This window comes from Prunus mume, linkage group LG3 (assembly GCF_029339155.1).
Source record: "Prunus mume cultivar Tortuosa linkage group LG3, ASM2933915v1, whole genome shotgun sequence".
In the NCBI taxonomy this organism is placed as follows: Eukaryota; Viridiplantae; Streptophyta; class Magnoliopsida; order Rosales; family Rosaceae; genus Prunus; species Prunus mume.
This window is the reverse complement of record NC_142700.1, coordinates 12,031,622-12,053,845: the sequence shown is the minus strand read 5'-3', so window position 1 is coordinate 12,053,845 and position 22,224 is coordinate 12,031,622. Positions and strand designations below refer to the sequence as shown.

General features: G+C 36.3%; 4 protein-coding genes and 1 pseudogene across 9 annotated transcripts; 3 read left to right on the top strand and 2 right to left on the bottom strand.

Moving 5' to 3' along the window:
• Window positions 1-1,997: 1,997 nt before the first annotated feature.
• On the bottom strand, window positions 1,998-4,951 carry LOC103325977 (ras-related protein RABA1b). Its single transcript, XM_008228176.3, has 2 exons — window positions 4,603-4,951; window positions 1,998-2,689 (listed from the first exon to the last, which is right to left on the bottom strand). Exons 1-2 carry the CDS (start codon window positions 4,821-4,823, stop codon window positions 2,257-2,259), a joined length of 654 nt encoding a protein of 217 aa, XP_008226398.1. The 5' UTR covers window positions 4,824-4,951; the 3' UTR covers window positions 1,998-2,256.
• A 1,682-nt stretch (window positions 4,952-6,633) lies between these two features.
• On the top strand, window positions 6,634-7,280 carry LOC148918748 (uncharacterized). Its single transcript, XM_089049031.1, has 2 exons — window positions 6,634-6,991; window positions 7,119-7,280. Exons 1-2 carry the CDS (start codon window positions 6,665-6,667, stop codon window positions 7,143-7,145), a joined length of 354 nt encoding a protein of 117 aa, XP_088905157.1. The 5' UTR covers window positions 6,634-6,664; the 3' UTR covers window positions 7,146-7,280.
• A 1,439-nt stretch (window positions 7,281-8,719) lies between these two features.
• LOC148918747 (beta-galactosidase-like) lies at window positions 8,720-11,450 on the bottom strand. 4 transcript variants are annotated; one of them, XR_016125270.1, is made up of 6 exons: window positions 11,178-11,438; window positions 10,436-10,504; window positions 10,251-10,338; window positions 10,032-10,150; window positions 9,019-9,916; window positions 8,720-8,939 (listed from the first exon to the last, which is right to left on the bottom strand). XR_016125270.1 is itself a non-coding variant. In XM_089048576.1 (6 exons), the coding sequence occupies exons 2-6, from the start codon at window positions 10,436-10,438 to the stop codon at window positions 9,662-9,664; spliced, it is 375 nt and encodes a 124-aa protein (XP_088904702.1). In that variant the 5' UTR covers window positions 10,439-10,504; window positions 11,178-11,439; the 3' UTR covers window positions 8,720-9,661. The 4 variants fall into 4 exon arrangements, 3 of the variants coding, with proteins under 3 accessions (XP_088904702.1, XP_088904701.1, XP_088904700.1); XM_089048576.1 differs by having other exon boundaries at window positions 8,720-9,664; window positions 9,755-9,916; window positions 11,178-11,439; XM_089048575.1 differs by having other exon boundaries at window positions 8,720-9,916; window positions 11,301-11,450.
• A 3,670-nt stretch (window positions 11,451-15,120) lies between these two features.
• On the top strand, window positions 15,121-18,711 carry LOC103325979 (F-box/LRR-repeat protein At1g55660-like; annotated as a pseudogene). Its single transcript, XR_016125321.1, has 6 exons — window positions 15,121-15,333; window positions 15,736-16,735; window positions 16,971-17,129; window positions 17,179-17,361; window positions 17,948-18,020; window positions 18,204-18,711. The product of XR_016125321.1 is annotated as an F-box/LRR-repeat protein At1g55660-like (transcript).
• A 1,057-nt stretch (window positions 18,712-19,768) lies between these two features.
• LOC103325976 (F-box/LRR-repeat protein At4g14103-like) lies at window positions 19,769-22,209 on the top strand. 2 transcript variants are annotated; one of them, XM_016793297.2, is made up of 4 exons: window positions 19,769-19,920; window positions 20,376-21,360; window positions 21,448-21,594; window positions 21,675-22,209. In XM_016793297.2, exons 2-4 carry the CDS (start codon window positions 20,398-20,400, stop codon window positions 22,008-22,010), a joined length of 1,446 nt encoding a protein of 481 aa, XP_016648783.1. In that variant the 5' UTR covers window positions 19,769-19,920; window positions 20,376-20,397; the 3' UTR covers window positions 22,011-22,209. The 2 variants fall into 2 exon arrangements, with proteins under 2 accessions (XP_016648783.1, XP_008226397.1); XM_008228175.3 differs by having other exon boundaries at window positions 19,788-19,948.
• Window positions 22,210-22,224: the final 15 nt, after the last annotated feature.

The following is a 22,224-nucleotide window of genomic DNA, read 5'->3' as shown; positions in this document are numbered from 1 at the left end:
TCTTTGGCCGGGTTTGGTTCTTCGTTTTGACCCAAAGGAAAACAAAATTGTGGTTTTTTTTTTTTTTTTTTTTTTTTGAAACACAAAAAATGTGGTTGTTTAGTTTATAAAGTAATATTTCACATCATCTTTATGATGTTGTATTAAGTCATCATAAATAAATAAAATAAAATAATGAAATAAAGTACAATTTTCTTATGTTATATGTCCTAATAAAAAAATTTATTTACAGGTTTTTTTCAAATTATACATTTTTTTATTAAAAAAATACAAAAAGTGCCTAAAGGCAACCACGAATTAAATAAGTAAACTACTTGAAATTTAGCCACTACGCAGCCAGTTTCAAGTATGTAAGCAAAAGTGTGACTTATTTTTATTTTTATCAAAGAGAAACTTCAACGGTACAACCAAAGACATTTAAAGTATGAATCTCAAGTGGGCAACAAACTAATATGCTAAAAGAAAAACTAATGCAGACAAAAGCCACACCAAAACTATTAGCCTACATCACCACAATTAACCATAAACTCAAACAAAGCCCACAACATGACCAAAACCTTAAAACCACCATGAGCATAAATGAACCCTACCACCACCACCTAAAGAAGCATTCCTGCGTCCACACCAATCCGTAGCAGATTTGGGGAAAATATAATTTTCAACGATCTACCTTCACATAAGAGCAAAATAAATAAACGAAAACAACAACCTTGTCAAAGAACAATTGATTGCTTTCTATCAACCTCATTAAAAATGATGTAAAATCAAAATTAAAAGAAAATGAGCAGCATTAAAAAGAGGATTTTGATGGACTCGCAAATGGAGAGAACGGTTAGGGTTTTTGTATTAAACTATGACCGATGTTGATGAGTTTCTTTTGTTACATGTAAGCAAAGTGATTGTTTAAACTTATCCAAGTTTTTTATTATTTTTATATCGAGGAACCCCTTCAAGGCAGGACCACATTAGACCCATCCATGTCAGGCAAATCCCAGCCCACTCCTGGCTCCATAGGAACTCGCACAACAGCAGTAAGATTCGAACATCTGACGTATGAGTTTACAGTTGGCCCCAACTCGTCTTTCTAACCATTGTGCTACGCCTCTGGGGACCAAGTCCGTATTATTTCGGAATTGAATGAGTATGCAATTAATCCATTTTGTTGTCTGATTTTCATATGGGAATCATGTTTAAAATTGCGTAAGATATTGACTCCTCAAGACAGTCTAATTCGAGGTCAAGGATCCAAGAGGGCTATTACATATCCGTGGTTTGCAGTCTCAGGTCCTAGGTCGCAGTGTCATATCATGTGTCTTGAGTCCTGGTTCATGATTCTAGAATCAAGAATCGGGTTTTCGGGGTTTAGGAAATGCGTTAGGAGAGATTCTACTGTGTCACAGGAAATATGTTTGTGTCAACAACTCATCACATGATAAGTGTGGTAGACACATGAAATGTATCGATACTCTAGACACATGGGGATGTATATCCCCGGTGGTAGGTAAGAATCTCCACTCCGTTAAGGTCATTGTTTCCAAGTTTGGGATTTGAGTTCATAGTCAAGTTTGGAAATCAAGTCCAAGGTTTAACTTTAATGTTTGGAGCTTGAAGTTCTTCTAGGGTTAAGTAGGTAGCAGAGTGGAATGGACATTCATAACCTTAATTTGGTAATGCCCATTCCACTAGGTTGGGGGCATGAGAATGCCCATCCGTTATGCGGGTAATGCCCTTTCCATAACGATAATTTCAGATTCCATTTTGACCAACCAAACACTACCTAATACATATTCCCTTGACTTGTTTAATGCAGACTTATCGACTAAACAAGCACATAAATGACATGCGTAGATTTTTTGGAGAGAGAAACCAGAGCACCGAATCTACCCGAAACTCACACTTCAGTACTATAGAATGATCAATTTATAGCACACTTCTTCCAACTAGACTTGCAAAACAATACTTGAATCCCCTCAATCGCATACGGTAAAGAACGAGGCTGAGCAATCATTTCCGATATTGAAATTTATCAAATATATATCCTGGGTAAAAATAGATTTAAACGCATAGATGACGCTGAAAAGCGATTTAAATGTGCTAATCAGCATCCACTGGATTGTTGCTAATTGTGGATAATATGAGCTAAGCTTACTCAAGGAAAAATTTCGTGTTTTGGTATCCGCTAGTTTGTATCCCTCTGAAAAATATTACACAGTACAGAGAAGCCATATTCATTCAATCAAGTTTTGTTTACCAGGCCTAGCTTGAGCAGCACCCAACTCTCTTCAAAGCAGACACATCATCCTTAATATTTATTTTCTCTCCTTTTGCTGGGACAGAAGCTGTTCCATTTTCTACCCCTTCGACTGCCTTCTTGCTCACAATATGGTAGATTTGAGTCAGAACTTCAGCAAAGGAATTTTCCACATTCTTTGCTTCCAGTGCAGATGTTTCCATGAAGTAGAGTGACTCCTTCTCAGCATAGGACTTCCCATCTTCAGTTGAGACAGCTACAAGGTGGCGAAGATCTGATTTGTTCCCAACAAGCATCACAACAATGTTGGAATCCGTGTGGTTCCTCAATTCTTTCAGCCATCTGTCAACATTCTCAAATGTCGCATGGCGAGTGACATCATACACAAGGAGTGCACCCACAGCCCCGCGATAGTAAGCACTAGTGATAGCACGGTACCTATGAAACCAAGAAGGAAGACTTGAGCGACATGTATGATAAGCTTTGCATAAAATAAAAACGTATAACAAAGCCATCACCAAGACGGAATACCATAAGCAGATTTCATAAGCTACTATGAAGAACTTGCATCTTCAGCTAAGGGACATATTTTTGGCCAAAGTTGATTGCAAGCCACAATTAATTATTAAAATATTACTGGAAATTTACTATTAGCAAAAGTAGTTTGATTAATATAATGATGCTCCTAGTTTATAAAATATAAAATCAGGCTTTAATAAGTAGCACCACCAACTACAATGCCAAGATACAAGAAAAGCAATATTTGTTAACCTCTTTTTTGGGTTGGAAAGCAATACTCATGAGCTTATAGTATTCCTTTTCTGAAATAGCATATGAACTACCATAACCACCAGATAAAATGTAAACAAAGTGAGACTAATAACAAGAAGCAAATAAGCAGAGTTAGCAATAGCCCTCACACTGCATCAAATCTCAGTCATATAACAAGTTGTCGTTCATATGGGCTGACTCATTGCAGTTTAACCACTTCGAACTTACTACGAAAAATGAAATTGCTTATGTTTTTTATAATTGATTCCCTAGTATTGCCTCTCAACTAGTTAACACCAATAACTATTCCAAAGGATCAAATGGAAATATAAAAAGAAAAAAACACTCTACACCCTCCAGTTTTTAGTCCTTAGATTCTCACTGTTAAATAAATGTGGACAGATGTGTTGGCTTGGTCCTGCTTCTTCTAGTCTATCCTTTCTCTGTCAACCCTCAAAACCCACCCTTTTAAAAGTGTTGTAGCCACCACCAGAAACTCCAGTCCAGAATTAAATACCTCTCTCTTTGATTCAATGCTTAGCAAGCACTAAAGGGGAAGTTACTATTTGGCAAGTAACTCAAGGGTAGCTAAATCAATTTGGTTGTGATGCTACAGTGAAGATTTGATTGACCTCAGTGGGGAAAATCAGCCATGGGGAAAGGATGAAGGTGAGGTGGTAGGAGGTTCCTAGTAAAATGTTGCAGCACCTAGGTGTGGTCAACTTTTTCCAATTGCCATTGTTCTATATTTGGTTGTGCATAAATCTCTCTTTTCTCTTTTCTTTTTCTTTCCTATTTTCACTGACGACTTTGTGTAAAAACTCGCCATTCATTTGCCAGGTAAGTTTTATATGTTATGCTAATCCCTTGTTAACTGGCATTTGATTTACATAAAAGGGCATGTCAAAAGCTTCAAAATGAAGCTTTTTATTTATTACTTTTTTAGCAATTCAGACACTTAATCACTGAATTCAAGAATCTCAGTCGAAAAATAGAAAACAATTCAAGAAGATCTGCCACCGCTGAAGCAGGAACCTCCCCAATCTGCAGAGTAGTATGAAGCATTCTTTTGCCGTATCTCAAATAAATTTAAGAACAAAGCCTTAGCACCTACCACCACAAAGATATTGTTGGCTGGGACCGACAACCATTAACACAGCTTCTCTTTTTGTTTTAGGCATGGATCTCAACTAAATTGAATAAACCAAGATCTATCTAAAACCCACCTAGCATTCAAATATCAAGCAAACCATAAAGAAAATCAAGATCAACGAGCCTTTGCACTAACAAAAGAGAGCCCAAACCTTCCCAAGCACACAAATTTCAAAAGGAGCAAACACAGAGCAACCATAATTGAACAAATCTGAGCTAAATATAACTACATAAAACAATAAACACCCAAATCTGTCTCTGAAATCCACCAAAACCCACAAATCCATGTAATCCAACTGCGCAAGTAACCAAATGTACCCGAAGACAGAAATCAACCTTCACAAATCTAGAGAGCAAAGAGGAAAACAGTAAAGACCAAAATGTAAAGACCCAAATGAAAAAAGGCATAGAAGAAGAAGAGAGAGGACCTTTCTTGGCCAGCAGTGTCCCAAATCTGAGCTTTGATGACCTTTCCATCAACGTTCAATGTCCTGGTAGCGAACTCAACCCCAATGGTGGACTTGGACTCGAGGTTGAACTCGTTCTTGGTGAACCTAGAGAGCAGATTGGACTTGCCCACCCCTGAGTCGCCAATCAAGACCACCTTGAAGAGATAATCATAGTCGTCATCAGCTCTGTACCCAGCCATTGTTGCAGTTTTTAACTTTTGCTGTTAAAATTAGAAGAGAGAGAGAGAGAGAGAGAGAGAGAGAGAGAGAGAGAGAGGAGTTTGCTGAGAGCTGGAGCTTTCGGTGGACAGTGAAGTGAGAAGTGAGAAAGTGTTTTTAATTAAAAAAAGCGCCAGAAACTTGATGACAAAGGAAGTTGTACAGTGAGGGCACCTCCATGTAAATAACATGAGCTCCTCTTTTACACCACAACAAATACTAGTGACGAAACCGGGCCCAAATCAACCTAATTTCAATTTGGATATTTTGATTATGTTTGTCAGACTTCAAAGAGAACAGTTGTGGATTGAATCGAATTAAATCACAATCTACGGTTCGATGGTTTGTTTGGTCTTTTTGAAAACACGCTAAACCGGACCGCCTATGTTAATTTTCTTATTAATTATCACAACTTGTTTTTTTTATCTTGCACTTTGATATCAACCATTTAATATTTGAAATACTTTTTTTTTTAAAATTATATTACATTTCTCTTTTTTTTTTATACAAGCAATATTCTACTTTAGTATAATTTAAACTACAGAAATGAGGATTCAAACTCGAGTGCAGAATGAAGAGCACACCTACTCAACTCGACTAAACTCATATATGCTATTTCTCTTCTTCTTTAATATGAAATTTTCTCCACTATTGTTCAAATCTAGTTATGGAATTCCAACTTATATATGTAAGAGACTAAAGAGTTTTTACTTAAGTACTTATAAAGTGAAATCGACCCAACTAAAATGCTCACTAAATGGATTGGTTGAGGCCTAAACCGAACTAATTCGCATTGTAGTAGACACATTTTTTCAGTTTGCATATTGAAGCCTAAACTACACCATATCCACCCTTATTAAAATTATAGGGTCAAAAGTGATTGACGTGCCAAGCTATAGGGATGAAAAGTGACTTGTATACTCTTTTTTTTATAAGAGCTTTTGTAAGACTAAAATTTTTTAGTCATAAATTAGGTCCATATTCTTTTTGCTCTTTTCACTGTTTTTCGATCCACAAAATTGTTTAGGTAGATGTAATCCATGGAACTTGCATAATTTAAAGCTGTTTGAAACTAAGATAATGTGGTCGACAAGGCAAGCTTTAGTTAAATAACTACTCATAATAATTCATAAAGTTACAGAAAGTTGCGATGACAAATGTCTTTTACAATGTATGTTGTAGATGTGAGTGTGTTGTCCAAGAAACGAATCATTACCTTTTTGTGTGACTAAGGATGTATTGTTTGTTTCCGTTTAGAGACCTATGGAATGGACCCATATCTCTAACCATTTGCACTTTAGTCATTTCAAAATTCGAATTGTCCAGTCTTGTTAAACACATCTATATTACTGGTTCTTAATATAAACACAAAAGAAGAATAAAAAATTGAAGGAGACGAATCGGTTCAGCATGAAAAGGACACATGTATATATCTATGTTGTGTTGGGTCAAAATATCCAATAAAGTTTATGCATAACACGAGAAATTTTTATATTTGACGATAACATCACGTAACATTAGTATGGAGTTAAAATATCTTTATACTTTTGAATATAATACTGAGAATCCCCGAATTATATGGTCTTCATTTGCATACACCAAACTTTAACTTTTGTATGCCACAAATATCAAATGCTTTTTAAACCAATCTGTAAACCAAATGAGACCCGCAAACTCAAACCATACTACTCATGTCCCCACCATAATTGCATGTCCCTTCTCTTCCCCAATCCCCATCCTATGTTTTTCCATCTCAGAAACTTCTAAAAGCCTAAACTCATAGCCCTCTCTCTCTCTCTGGTGTGCTTCTTCTACTTTCTCAATGTCCATGTCTGACCCTTCTTCACCTGCCTCATCAAACTTGGACAGCACTGCAGATTCTTCAAGCAGTGCCAGTACTACTCCAAGTATTCAAATGGTTTCGAAGTCGGTATCCGAAAGGCTACTTGGGAAGTTCTTTGATGCCTCCCAATACGATTTCGATTATGAGCAGAGTGGCCTGTGGTCTCCTCCGTTGCGCCGGAGTGTGTTCTTGGACTCACCGGGCAATATAATCATATCATGTTGTGAAGAGGAAGAAATGTTCTGCTACAACAAACTCAAAAATGCCAAGATGGCTTGGCCTAGACGCTTCTTCTGTTTGATCACTGTAAGTTCTTTGCTTTCTCTGATCTCTATTTGAGTGCAGATACTTTTCTTGTTTATTTTTTATTTGAATACATAAAATTATTTGCCTTATATTTGTTGAGCATATGTTGTTTTATTTCTTGTTGCAGGCCTTATGGTGCTCCCCAAGGCAATAGCTTGATACTCTCTCCATGTTAATTACAATAGTTATTGATTTTTGGTTGGTCTTGTACAACTTATGATTTATCATCACCAGATATATCTTGATATGTACTATTTATTTTTGCTTTTATAGTTATTGATTTTTGCCACTGGATGCTTCCAATTCTTGTACAATATAAATACCATTTTTCTTAGATTTTGTATACACAATTGTGTATACATTATACATATACATGAAAAAAAAAAATACTTGATCATTTGAATGTTTAATCCTATAGAAATAGGTGCAGGGTGCTTTGAAATTCATTAATGGAAAAAGTCATATGTCATGGTTGCAAGATTTGAATGATACAGTGACCCATCAACCAGACATGGGCTGCACTGCATCCTAGCAACAGGAATTTCAGGCCTGCACTGCATGTGTCTTGTGCTGAGGCCACAGGTTTGCTTTTGGGTCTTGAGGACTCTGCAGACTGCAGCACAAAATTATTAACGGCTCTTTCTTTATGAAAAAACTTGAAATAGATTCCCTTCTTTCCCTTACTTTTGGGGTTGATCAGATTTGGTCCTTCCCTATTAATGGAACTAAGGTATATAGATGATCTTTCTTACAACGTGTGCCAGAACAGTCAGACAGATCGTCTGCTTTGCCTTTTCTTCTCCTCCTTCTTGTTCCCTTTTACTTTTTTTGCCTGTATATCAATATATTTTAATCTTAATTAAACTCTTTATGCACATGTTTCGCTGACTAGAAAAATGAACGTCTTAATTAGAGTAAATTGCAATCAAGTTTGTATTTTATATAAAATCTTGAAGGAGTAGCATAGTGTTTTTTTTAATACAAACGATAGCCTAAACTAAGGGGATTTCTCTCACGCACACTACTGAAGTGCCATGAGGATTCGAAACCTAAAGATGTAGCATAGTTAAGAGCCATCTAACAGGCTTGAACACTTAGTTAGAAGTCACCCTACAGGGCATATTAAGCTGACAGAATTAAGGCCTAATTAAACTTCAAGACTGATACTGAGATCTCGATAGAGTAGCTTTTCCTTGGTTTTTATTTTTTATTTTTTGAAAAATAAAATATCTTCAGGTGTTGTATTTTGATTTGAACTTGTGGATTGGCTTGACGATTCACTCCCTGCTGGGTTTTGGTTTACTGGTAATGCATGGTTAATTAGTCCACTCTTTTGTTTGGTTTTTTAGCAATGGCTTTGCCTTCAATAGCATATTGGTTTCTAGGTTGCTGGTGCAGTTGGTCTATTATTTTGAATTTGCAGGTCATGCTTAGATGACCATAATGGATTTGCTGGTTCTAGTTAAGCTGGTTTTTTATTCGGTTTTGCAGCAGCTTGGACTCCTGCTGCCTGCTGCTCAACTCTGCCTAACTTTTGGTTTGGAGTTGCAGAGACTTGGTTTTTGTCTAGTGTGCAGTTGGTTTGCATTTGGCATCTCTCTAGGAGGGTCACATTGATCTCTTAGAGTTTTGCAAACAAAAGAAGAAAACTGAAGAAAACTAGGTGTATTTGAGCCAACACATTTGGATCAAGTTTAGACCCAACACATGCATAGATAAACATCACAACAAGTTGAAACCAAGATATATTAATTTAAGGGAGGAATTAACTGATTCCAAAGTTGATATTTATAACCAAGATTTAATTCTAAGCATAAAGCCCACCTAGAGATGAACTATATCTAACTCAAACAGATAAAAAAAAAAAAAAAGATATTATATACACTAATAACTACCTAACTTGCTCTCAAAGGTAAAGTTGAACTGTCCATTTTGAGCAGCTTTAGTCCTTGAAATTTGATACGAGAGAATTAGATGAAAGAAACATAAAAAGGGAACTGATAGTAACAAATTGAAATCAAGGTTACCTATGTGTTTTCCATTAACAAAAGCGTGAGGTATGTGGCCACTGGTATTCACTCGTAGCGTAATCCCTTTGTTACCCCAAATGGGATCAGTTGCATTGTGATCCAGACCAGCACAATTTTTTTCATAAACAGTCAGCAACTAAGCTACCTTTTAATTGAGGCGATAGAACATGGTAAAAAACACCATCAGAAAAGAAAGCTTTACCTTGTAATATACCACAAGTAAACTGAAATTAACTCTAAATATTTTATTAAATAAATTACTATTTATCAAGTAATATAATTTATGAAGTTAATTAAAATATTTAATACTAATTATTCAATAAATAAATAATAAATAAAACATAATTACAATATTTTTATGAAACAATCTTATTTTTCCTCATATAGAACCAACTTCATCTCATGAAAGGCCAAATGATGTAAGAATCGGGTCATCACCGAAGCAAGGAATATATTTTATAATATATATAAAATAGTATAGCCGTGCGGCTATACGATTTTTATTTTTCTTTTCTGATAAAGAAGCTCATTAGCAGTCAGATTGCTATGCAGAACCGATGAGTAAAGTGCTCAGGCTTCCAACCCCACTTTAATGAGTAAGGCTCCTCACCATCATCAGCTTCATTTTGCACCTTCTCCATTACTGATATTCGGGGTATTAGCCCGCATAAAATTCAAAAAATTATCTCTGTAAAGTCTAGCAAAACTGTTATGTAAAGTACATCACGTTTACCTTTGCAGTGTTGTAGGCTTCAGTGTTGCAATCTGGAAGAATACTGACAGACCAAGCAGGAACCCTATACCTTCTATTGGCAAAGTTAATAATGGCATTTTTTGTTTCATTTGCATTACCAAAGAAACAGACTCTAGTTCCATTAAAATTATGTTCTGATGCCTGCAACATTGAAAAGAAGAGAATATGTTTTAGTGTATGGAATATAAGTTTGTCTCACAGGTAGTAATCGTATATCTCTTTTTCTTCTATAAATTCAATAGACATTAAGTCTCACCTCCACCATGTTTCCATGATCAGTTTTTCTTACAGAGCCATAAGTCAGTGTCCTCTCCACTGATCTAATCAGAACATGAAGCTTTTGAAGATGTCCCCACTTGGGTTGATTCAAATTACCTATTGGCATTATTATTAAAGAGGATCAATTGGAAAAACAAATACAAAACTGAATACAAAAACAGAAGCTAATTACTTCAATTTGAACATCTTTAATTACCATATTCATCCAATGGTGCATCATAATCATATGATGTGGTGATGTAAGGACCTCCAGCTACACGACCGAAATTGGTGCCTCCCTGGTACTACAAGCATATGGAGTAAACACAGTTAATGTTCTTAGATACCAATTAAACCAATTAAAGTGCTTAATTACCATATAATAGTTTTGGAAAGTTCAACCATATTGGAGAAAAGTGCAAGATCCTCAGCAGTCCTATACGTGGATCTTGCATGCTCCAATCCTTAAACCTGTGATAAAAAAAAAAAAATTATATTTATAATGATTCTCTCCTTTATAATGTAAAGAACCACAGATCATTGAGTTAAATTATGTCTTCTAGAATGCACATGAACCTCTATGTCTTATTGTGTAGTATGATTTCTCACAAAATCTGGACCTAGTGAAATTCATTAAGACCATCCAAGAGCAAGGGCTCTATGCTGTTCTTGGAATTGGCCCATATGTTTGTGCAGAGTGGAATTATATATATGTTTGATTATTCTATAATTCCACATATATATATATATATATATCCACATATTTTCAACCCTTTCTTGCACAGGTGTTCCTGTGTGGCTGCATAGCATACCTGAATTTTGTTTTTCTTTTTGATAGATTGAAATTGAATATGGGAATGTTATACTATGGGATGAAGGAAAGAAATATTTACAATAGTGTGCTGGGTTGGCTGAAGATTGATGTTTCTCCACAATCAAGGCACATCAATCGTGAAAAACCAAAAAAAAATATATCTTGAAATATTGAGCCAACCAAGCACACCCATTGTAAATGTGCCTTCCCTTCGTCCTGACTAAATAACATTCCCGTTCTCATTTTCAATCTATCAACAAAAAATATATTCAGCTAATTATATTCGCACAGTTTGAAATCACTGAAATTAGAAGCAAAACAATAAGTGACCTCCACAGCAGAAGAAAAGTGAAGCAACAAGATAGCAGAAGCAAGCAACAAAAAACCATATGAGCTTTTTGTTGCTGCCATGCTTTGATCGATATTGGATTCACAAGACTCTCTTATACTCACAAGAACAAGAACACTCTCCCAGGTACCAAAAATGTGTGAAGAAATTGTTCAGAAGAATCGGCAACGAAAACCCATAAAGCTGTTTGATTCAACAAAAAAATTTATTGAAATCTATATATTGTGAGTTAAGAGTTGGAGGCTTTCATTGGGATGGAATTGTGATGATGTAATAAATATACGATACTTATCTACTCACACCCATTGCATTGCCTGGTGTTAGGAAGAAAAGAGGTTGAGTTTGCTGAACATGTTAATAAGTGTGAGAAAGAAATTATATTTTTCAATAATATATAATTAATATGATTTTTTTTTTTGGTAGATATAATTATTAATTTCAGTTTACTTATATTAGTAATTTTTATTAATTAGAAATCTATCAAGTAATTTTTAGTTTAAATTAACTAGTTACAAGTAACTACACTAATGTGGTCAATTAAAGTTTAAAGATTTATTTTGTTATATATGTAGTATATAGCCTGTGCAAAAGCTTTATTAATATTATTTGATCCTACTCATATGTTTCAGGCTTGTAAAACATAATCTTTTTTCAAGAAAGCAATCTATCATGTCAGTATAAGTAAGTACAAAGAAGTTGAAGTAGATCATGCTTGAATTGGTCTGTGTGTATATCATGTCAAGGAAAAAAAATTGGTCTGTGTATATACTTGGAAAAATTGAGGAATCCAAAAAGAAAAGAAAACGTACGTGGAGATAGGAAAGAGAAGGAGATCATGCTTGGAGACAATATGGATGTCTGTGATGATAATGGAGATAATAACTTTCAGGGTTTGGATAGAAAGCAAGCGATGTTGCTTGAGACGCAAGAGAAGCGGCAATGCCTCCTAACAGGCAATGTTGATCATCATGTCACGTACCACCAGGACAACAATTAGAAACTGATGATCAATTACAACAATTTCTCATGCGAAGTATTGATTTCACAAAAATTTGTTCCACAAGTACCATTAGAAGCTAAACCAATTGCCTTGCATGGTGAGCAAAATTGGGGACTACAATGGTGCATCTTCATGTCAGGCATTGACAATAATGGTCCTCTAGCATTACTAGGAACCAATCAACTACTGAAAGGGGAAGGAAATTTAGGGCAGCAAAAAGCTTCATGTCACGTGTCAACAATGCACAAGCATTCGCTGCTGATTATGAACAGAGGGCCTTAAGGAAAGATAGTTGGGGGCGGCAGAGGTTTGTGTATGTGGGACTCAGAAGTATTAGAGAGGTTGTCAACAGTGTAAGTAAATGTGGTACAAATAACATCATTTTGTACTTATATTTTTTTTAGGACCTTTCTTATTGAGAGGGGCGATAATATACTAAATTCACACACACTATATGAATGCTAGGACTCGAACCCATAAGCTTTTCTGAATGAGCAATTGCTCCAAACCATTACACTAGTGAGTCTTTGCCACTCTATACTTATATTAATGGATACCAGTTTGCATTTTCCAAAGTGACAATCACCATCAATAACCCTATTATTCTGTGTATTTATACTTGCACGGAAACAACATGTGTTGACATGAAAACAGTAAGTTGATCCATTGAACTAAGACGATCTCTTTTTCACTGGATCCAATAATTTTCAACAACTTTATACCTTTTCACATAGTACTGACGATGTGTATGCATCCCAAAAAAGAAGGACGTCTTAATCTCATGCATTGTTGCAGTGCAGGAACCAACGAATGGAAAGTCATGATGCTAGCTTTCTTCAAGCTTTTCTAACTTTCTAGGCAGCTGAAGACTTGGAGCCATGGATAATATTTGAGTGGAATATATACTCACAGAACGATATAATACCAATAATGGAGGCCGGGGTGACTCTGGCCTATAGTTCAAGTGCACCTAACTCAAAAGGATACATATCCACTATCTGCATTTTTCGTAAATGGATATGTCCCAAAACATTCCATCTTTTGATCACTTCCAAACATGTTCGTGATCAATTTTGCTTGAGCCCACGTCTCTATCTCTCAGCACTTGTGTATATATACATGCTAATAGCTTGATGACATGGTCACATTTGTTATGCATTATGGCTCGTTTATGTGTAACGTTATTTCTTGTCCTCCTCTTTGCTCTAGCCTTCTGTATCCCCTCTTTTGAAGCCAGAAGGCTACTGACAGTTGAAAACAATGCAAAGGGTCACGAGCTTTCTGATCATCTGGGTGAGCATGAACATCACCATGCGGTGCCAAGTAAAATTAATGTTGAAAAGCAGTTGGCCATGACTCTTCATCAACTTCATTCTGTTACCGCTGATCATGATCGGATTCTGAAGGAGGCAAACCCGAGCCCGGGAGTTGGCCATAATTAGTATATTACTAGTGTTTGAGCTAGTTATATAGCTCACCTTGCTTACCAAAAGGGAAAGAAAAAAACTCTTGGGGATTTAGATCACTACTTTTTAAGTTACGGAATATATATTAGTTATGTTTCATTTTGTTTCTCTTTTGATGGCGATGAATTATAAAATGTATATGATATAATGTCAACATGATGTATCGAAGACACTCAAACTTGTGTTATGATATAACATGTATAATAAACTTGTGTTGTTACCTTTGCTCATCTTCTCCTTTTAGATTCTTTTAACTTTGGAGGGATATGATTATGGAAACTCGTAGGATTATATTTTAAGAGCAATATATTTGACACTCATGCCATGGTTGGTCTAAGTTTATATAGCTCAGCCCAAGCTAGCCCATCCCATTTTACTAGCCCAAAAATGATCTCAGGACACTTACGCTCAAATTTTAAAATTTTGAAAGTCACATTTACAGAAATACCAAAATTAACTTTTAAGTGCATTTCCACCCATTTGTCATGGCAAAATGAAAGAGGAGGTAAGGGTTGTTACCATTCACATGAATAGTGTCTGTCATTGCAATTTTTTTTGTTGATTTTCCACCTATTATTATGGCAACCCAATGACAACCACTATTCACATGATATATGAGGAGAAGAATTTGTATAGAGTTTTGGTGTAGGAAGTGAAGAATATGACTAGGTATTTATTAAAAAAACTTTCTGAAATTTTTGATTTTTTTTCCTTTTTTTGTTATTTAAATTGGTTGTAATGTCATCATTAGGTCAACTTTCAGCAGCAGACAGTCTTGTCTTTGGACTTGTCCAGGCTAATGGAGCCCACTTCTTGCCTGGGCTGGCCTTCACCTATGAACTTTGTTTTTGTGAGCTGGGGGACCTTCTACCAATACTGGCCTGCACGGGTGGAAGTGCTTTAAAATTACATTTTTATTGAAATTTTTTGGTACTAAAAATTACATTTCATTTCCTCAAAGCCGAAAGCTCAGAAAAAAAAAAAAAAAAACAGAGGAGGAGCTAGCCACACCTTCTTTCGTTTGTGCTGCATTAACTCTTAAAGATGAGCGCGTATATATACATCTTTCTTGTTTTTGGTTTCTTAGTTGTGATTTCCTTACTCTCTCTTTTTTGGTCCTCTTCTTGGTCCTATTTTTTTTTTCTTCTTTAGGTTTTCTTATTGTTTTCATTAAAAAAAAAAATTTGTATTAAAGTTTTGTTCATTGTAGTAATTTCATTTCAAAAAATAAAAAAAAGAAGGGAATTGTTTTTTTTTTTTTGTTTTTTGTGTGTGTGTGGTCATTATTGCGCAAAATATTAGTCATTGGGTCCTATAATCGCAACAGAAAAAAGAAATCCAGTCCCAAAACCGAAAGCCCACCTAAAAATCCCATCTCAGCAATCCAAGCCAAGCGAAGACAACAAAAAAATCGTGTAACGCATCCCAAAATTTAGCCCAGCCCACCTTTTTATTTATGGTACATTTTCAGCTTCGGTAAGAAGCTCCCAAGTCTCGCGGTGTGTCACCCGTCAGTGCTCTCCACCATTTCCAGCAGAGAGAATGTTGAAGAAGTGACCGAGGGTCTCAATTTTCCTCTCTTTTCCTGTTGTTTCTCAGCAACCAGACAGAGTAAAGCGGTACCCTGAAGCTAGAATTGGCTCCAACAAACCAATGCAGAAACTATATCAGGTATTTTTCCCTTTTCTTTTTCTTCTGAAATATCAATATTTTGTATAATGCTCTGTTTGGATACCAAGTAAACCCAAAATCACAAAAAGAAAACATACTTAGTGCCAAACCTTATAGAGAAAAATTCAACTTCAGCGGATTGTTTGTTAATTATTTATTTATTTTGTCACTTTAGGATTGATTTGACACGAACAACAAGTCTAGTCCTTAGTTGGTATAGATGTTTACTGAAAATATTCTCTTATGAATCATTTGTTAGGAGAATTTTCACAGAAGTTGGATAGATTTTTATGGAGAACAAATTTTCATGTGAAACTGTTTAAGGGATTTTTTTTTTTTTTTGGGGGGGTCTCAATAGGAAACTCTCTTAGAAAATGGTGTTTTGTTGGTTTTTTTTAACAGAGAGTGTATGATATCGAATCGTAAATGGGATCGAACTCAAGGTGTTGTAAACCATGCATAGGAGATAGGATCAGTGGATTGCCAGATGCAATTCTTAGCCACATTCTTTCTTTCCTTACAACAGAAGATGCTGTGAAGACCAGCGTTTTGTCACATAGATGGTTCGATGTGTGGACTTCTGTTCCCAAGATAAACTTAACTCTTGGTTCACAGGCAGCATTTGAACCTTTTGCGCAGTTTGTGGACTGTGTACTTTTCTTTCGTGGCTCGTCAAACATTCATACCTTCCAGCTTCGTTGTTCTGTAATCGAGGAGGATTTTTGTCGTATTGATCCCTGGATTTACACTGCTGTTAGGCGTAATGTTGTCGAATTTGAATTTGACCTCGATGTGGATGTGGACTCAAAGTCACACAGATACGAGGGTTATGACTTGCCTAGAAGCCTTTTGATGTGCAACACATTGGAGGTTTTGAAGCTGACTCTGAATCATAAAGATATTATCATCAATCCTCCCTCCGATTGTTTCCCAAGTCTTAAGTTCCTCCATGTTACACTCCAGTATCCTGGTGGTCGCTCATTGGAGAAACTCCTACTTGCTGCCCCGTACTCGAAGATTTGATTATAGAGGGACACCTTAAAGATGATTCAGTTGTGAATATTAATGTCTCTGCACCTAAACTAAAAAGACTTCGAATGCGTTTGTCCATGGATCTAGTCCGTTGGGATGAAGGTGATTACAAAATGTTAGAATACAAGTGCAAAAGAATTTACATTAATGCTGATGCTCCGAATCTTGAATAGTTCAATCTCCAGGATAATTTCTTGGCGAGCTATTCTTTGAACAATGCAAAATCCCTAAGCAAAGCCATGATTGATTTGGGGCGCCTGTATACATTAGAGGACCCTGACTTTGCCCGTGACTCTGTGATCGTATGCACAGGCTTTTTGCAGGAATTCACAATGTTACATATTTATCACTTTTATCTCCAGTTCATGGGGTAAGTATGCTCTAACTTGTTCCATTAGTGTCTAATAGCATTTTCACGTACTTCTTCTATATATTGGAAATGCTATATTATGGTGAGGACATATATAATTTTTCTGGAGCATTTCGCTGACGTGTATACTTTATCGTTTGTGTTGGATCGTTTCACTTGAGATCGATATCATCTACCTACATTTAATATTTTGAACTGCTTGGAGCTACATCTTGAACCCTGCTTCTCGTGGCAGTTTTTGACAAAGTTGCTAAATATATCGCCCAATCTGGAATATCTTGTCTTCGCAATTGTAAGTTTAAGGTTTAGGGAATATCTTGTCTACACAGTTGTAAGTAACACAAGGATTTACGCTTATGCTAAACAGTACCACTGTGCAATGTTCAATGATTCATAGAGTTCAGTCTAACTCATTTACATTTTAATGAATTTTAGCACATCAGCTACTCTGCAAAACTGGAAACCGTGAGAGTGAGTTTGCAGTAGGTCAATGGAGTCAGCCAGATTTTGTGCCTATCTGTTTGTTGTCAAGCCTCAAGAAAATTTGCATACAGGGATTCCATGCGTGGCCAGATGAGATAGAAGTGGTGAAGTACTTATTGAAGCACGGTGAAGTATTGAATACGGTGAAAATTTGTCCTTCTTACTTTCATTCAGAAGAAGAGATGAAGCTAAGGCAGAAACTGTCAATGTTCCCAAAGGGTTCAAGGACTTGTCAAATTGAAGTTATGAAAATCAAGTCCTAGGCTTTATATAAACTCCATTTTCAAACTTGTAAATGGATCGCTCTTCATAATAAATAATAATAATAACTTGCATTGTGTTTTAAAATTTTTACTCTCCATATAAAATCTGCATTGTTATTGGATTTTTTTTTTTAACTCTCTATAGACGGTTTTGAGTGGAGAATGAATGAAATAGAATTGTCTGGCAGAATCGTATGATAGGGAAAGTGTAGACCCTCCCACTTGTCGGGGTTACCGGGCTGGCTAACCTAACTATGAATTTATATCGATTTGGGATAAACAGAGGTCTAGGATAGTCGGAGTGAGACCGCGGTACAGTAACGAACTTATGCTGAGCAAATTTGATGTTGCTCTAGTCATTGATTGATCTGTACACTTTATCCTATGTGCAGGATTCACGCTGAATGCGTCAATATCATCTGCCTACATTTGCTAATTTAATACACTTGGAGCTATTTCTTCATAGATGCTGCTCTTGGAGATTACTGACAAAGTTGCTCAAGAAATCCCCCCACCTGAAACATCTTGTCTTTCAAATTGTAAGTGTAGGTTGATGTATATATACCTTAAGCTAAATGGTGTTGGTACCAATATGCAAATTTGAGAGGTTTGTTTTGGGTGTTGGGTTTTTTTATAATTTCAGCCCCCATTTTGTGTGTTTTAGTGAAACTCCCTTTAGTTTGACTAGTTTATTTTAAATAATCTTTACCAATCGCGGACAGTTATTGCTTACTACAGGGATGACTTCGTACTCCATTTACCCCATGTATGGTGTCCGCCAATGTGGGTACCGATTTGCTTGTCGTCACACCTCGAGACCATTTGCATACCATTCAAGGGACGGCCGGATGAGATGGAAGTGGTAAAGTACTTGTTGAAGCACGGTGAGGTCTTGAATAACGTGATAATTTATACTCGTGATTTCGCTGTAGAAGACGAGATGGAGTTATGCCAGGAGATTTCAATGTTCCCCAGGGCTTCAGAGACTTGTCAAATTGAATTTCCAAAATAGCGGTATCTAGGTTTTTGTGTGGATTCCATTTTCGAAGTTGTGAAGGGATCCCTTCTCTGTTGATGGAAGTGCACTTGTGTTTTAAATATCTTCTGCTTTTAGCTTCTTTCAATTTGGAGGAATGAATCATGCAAACATGTATGGAAAGCATACATAACATAATATCTTATCATTTAATTAGTTTTCTGCTGTGACACAAATAAATCATTTCTTGAGAATATTAGGCCGTTTGATAACCATTTCAATTTTAGTTTTTAGTTTTTAGTTTTTATTTTTTGTGTTATAAAGTATGGAGGAAAATGAGAGGGAAAATGGAAGTGAGGATGAGACTGAGAGAGAGGATGAGAGGGGAAGATGGGCGGGATGAGTAACAAAAGTGAAAACAATTTCAAATGGATTTCAATTTTAAAATTTTGTTTTCACTTTTACTACTCATCCCTACCCATCTTACTCTCTCAATCTCATCTTCACTCTCATTCTTCCTCTTTTTCGTCTATATTATAGCATAAAAAATAAAATAATCATCAAATAAGGCCTTAGGGATTCTGTTTGATGTGGACTTTCCTGGAGAAATCTTTCTCCGTGACATCTTAAAGATTTAGAAAGCGCCACTATACCATGAATCCAAGTTCCAACGAATGCATTTACCCTACCTGGGAATCGATGGAAATTCTATATCATGCCAAGGAATATTTAATTTGCTCCAGTCCATGATTAAGCTACACTTGTGTCATGTTTTGTACCTACGGACCTACGGTGTGCGTCAATTTCTCTGCCTACATTTATAAATAATTTGAACCACTTGGAACCTCACACTTGCGGCTCATCACTGACAAGTTGTGTTTTTAAAATTTTTGAGTTAAATTAGCAAATTTTTAATATAATTTTTTAAATCTGATTTGAGCAAAGAGGGGTTCTTTTTGTCACATCAGCTGTTTTGACCGATATTTTGTCCAACTTAACTATATTCGACAGACTGTAAAATAAAGCGTGACACGAAGTATTAATCTAACTACACAAGACGCCAAGGGAGTGATGAAAAAGTAAGCCTAATTTACAATGACATGTATTTGTATCGTAATGGGTCACGTCATTACCTAATTATTGTACTCATCGAGAAAACTAATCATTTTGTCCAAAGCACAAAAAAAATTTTACAAAAAAACAAGGAAGAATAAAAGAGATAGGGCCAGAGAAAAGGGTGTGAGAGAAAGAAAGAAAACTGTAAAACCTTGTTGTTTTGTCATTTAGTACGTTCAGCTTTGGGTCGTGTTTGGTCAGCTGTCACGGTCTCACTCAGACTCTAGTTTACCACCATTTCCAGTCTTCCTGGAGATAAACGTGGTTGAACGGTGAAAGTGAAGTGACCCAGTCTCTCATCTTCTTTTCTTTTCCTCGTTTCTCAGCAACCAAACAGAGAAAACAGAGTAAACCAATGGAGAATCTCATCATCAGGTTCTCTTTCCCTTTTCTGAAATATGTCCTCTGTTTTCTTGTATTGGAATTGTCTGTATATCCTCTGTGTTCTTGTTTTTCTGATTTGTATATCCTCTGTTTTCATAAATCTTACTATTTTTCTGTTGTGAAACAACACAGAAATTGAGGGAAAGAGCTCTCCTGAATTTTTTATCTTGTGGGATTTTGTTTGAAATCCTTTCTAAGGAGATTTTCCCCAGAAACTCTGTTGACTTTTATTTCAAATCTTGTCTCTTTTAAGGAAACTTTATCAGGAACTGTTTTCTGGTATGGCAAAGAAAACATGAACCCCATTATATTATATTAGGCTTGTTGCAAACACACATGCAATGGTTAAAGTGGTTGTTTGTGTGTTTGGGTTCAAATTCAGAGTGGCAGATTGATTTATATTTTTTTGGGTTTTCAGGAAACGTATCACATGATCGAAAATGGGTTCGAATTCAAAGTCTCGTGAAGCATGCCATGAAGATAGGATCAGTGGATTGCCAGATGCAATCATTTCCCATATTCTCTCCTTCCTTTTGACAAGAGAGGCGGTGAGGACCAGCGTTTTATCACACAGGTGGAAGAATCAGTGGACTTCTGTTCCAAATCTGTACTTGCGTGACAGAGAATATTACCCATTAGAAAGACGTTTGAAAAAATCTGATCCAGATGGCTTCTCCGGTTTTGTGGATCGGGTACTTTTCTTTCGTGGCTCCTCCAACATTCATAGATTCCGCCTTTTGTGTCTGGAAATGAAGGATTTTTCTCGTATTGATGCTTGGATTCGCACTGCCATTATGCGTAATGTTGTCGAACTGGACCTTGAGCTTTACGAGTACTCGAATCCACCGCAGCCTTTCGTGTTCCCTAGAAGCCTTTTCATGTGCAAAACACTGGTGGTTTTGAAGCTGAGGCTGCAATCAAATTTTATAGCCCTTGCACCTGCCTCAGATTGTTTCCCAAGTCTCAAGTTCCTCCATGTTGATGTCGTGCTTCCTGATGCTGACTCAATGGAGAAGCTCTTTTCATGTTGTCCTGCTCTTGAAGATTTGGTTATAGAGGGAGAACCTGGATATGATTCAGTGCTGAACTTTGAAGTCTCTGCACCGAAACTAAAAAGATTAAGAATAAGTTGGTATATCGTTCCATTTCATGGAAATTATGATCGAAAAGTTTTTATTAATGCTAATGTTCCAAGTCTAGAAGAGTTTAATCTGCAGGAGAATATTTTGGCAAACTATTCCCTGAAGAATGCACATTCCCTAAGCAGAGCCAAGATTGATTTGGTAAACCTGCATTCTGGGGAGAAGTTTGGCACTGTCCGTGATTCTGCCGATCGCATACAGTGGCTCTTTGCCGAAATTCGCAATGTTAAATTTCTGTCACTTTCAGCTCCAGTTTTTGGGGTAAGGATGCTCTAACTTGTTCCCTTAGTGACTGATAACTTTTTTATGTGCTGGAGTTTATGACTGATAACTTTATCATTTGTGAAGGGTCCCTGCAGTGTGTATCAATATCATCTCCCTACATTTAACAATTTGAACCACTTGGAGTTACTTCTTCAAAATTGCTGCTCGCTGCGATCGGTCACAAATTTTCTGCAGATATCTCCCAAATTGGAACATCTAGTCTTTGAGAATGTAAGTATACGTTAGACTGTACTGATATTCAATCTTTTAAGATGTTCATTCAACTCATTTATATTTTAAACCATCTTTAGAGCATCCACTGTTATGTGTGCCATTTCGTGGATGAGTCGGTACATGAATGGAGTCCCCCAGATTTTGTGCCTGCTTGTTTGTTGTCACACCTCAAAACTATTCGCATACGGGGATTCCAAGGGCTGCCGGATGAGATGGAAGTGGTGGAGTACTTGTTGAAGTACGGTGCAGTTTTGAACACCATCACAATTTGTACCCTTGAGTATTTCTGTGAAGAAAAAGAGATGAAGTTCCCTGTGCTAGGTCTGAGAGAAGAGGTAAAGTTGTTGCAGACAATTTCAATGTTTCCAAGGGCTTCAAAGACTTGTCAAATTGTATTTCCCAAACTCAAATGAGGTTTCATGTGAACCCTGTTTGGGAGTATCGAGTGGATCATTTCTATGTTGATAAGAACATGTATTTATTTGCTGTATATTTGCTTTCAACTCTTCTTGTATTCTTTTTTTCAGCTCCTTTCACTTTGGAGGAATTAGATTATGGTTTATGGCACATAAACCAAGGAAACTAAATAAAAACAAATTAGTCATTGCTCAAGTGCTATTTGTCAAT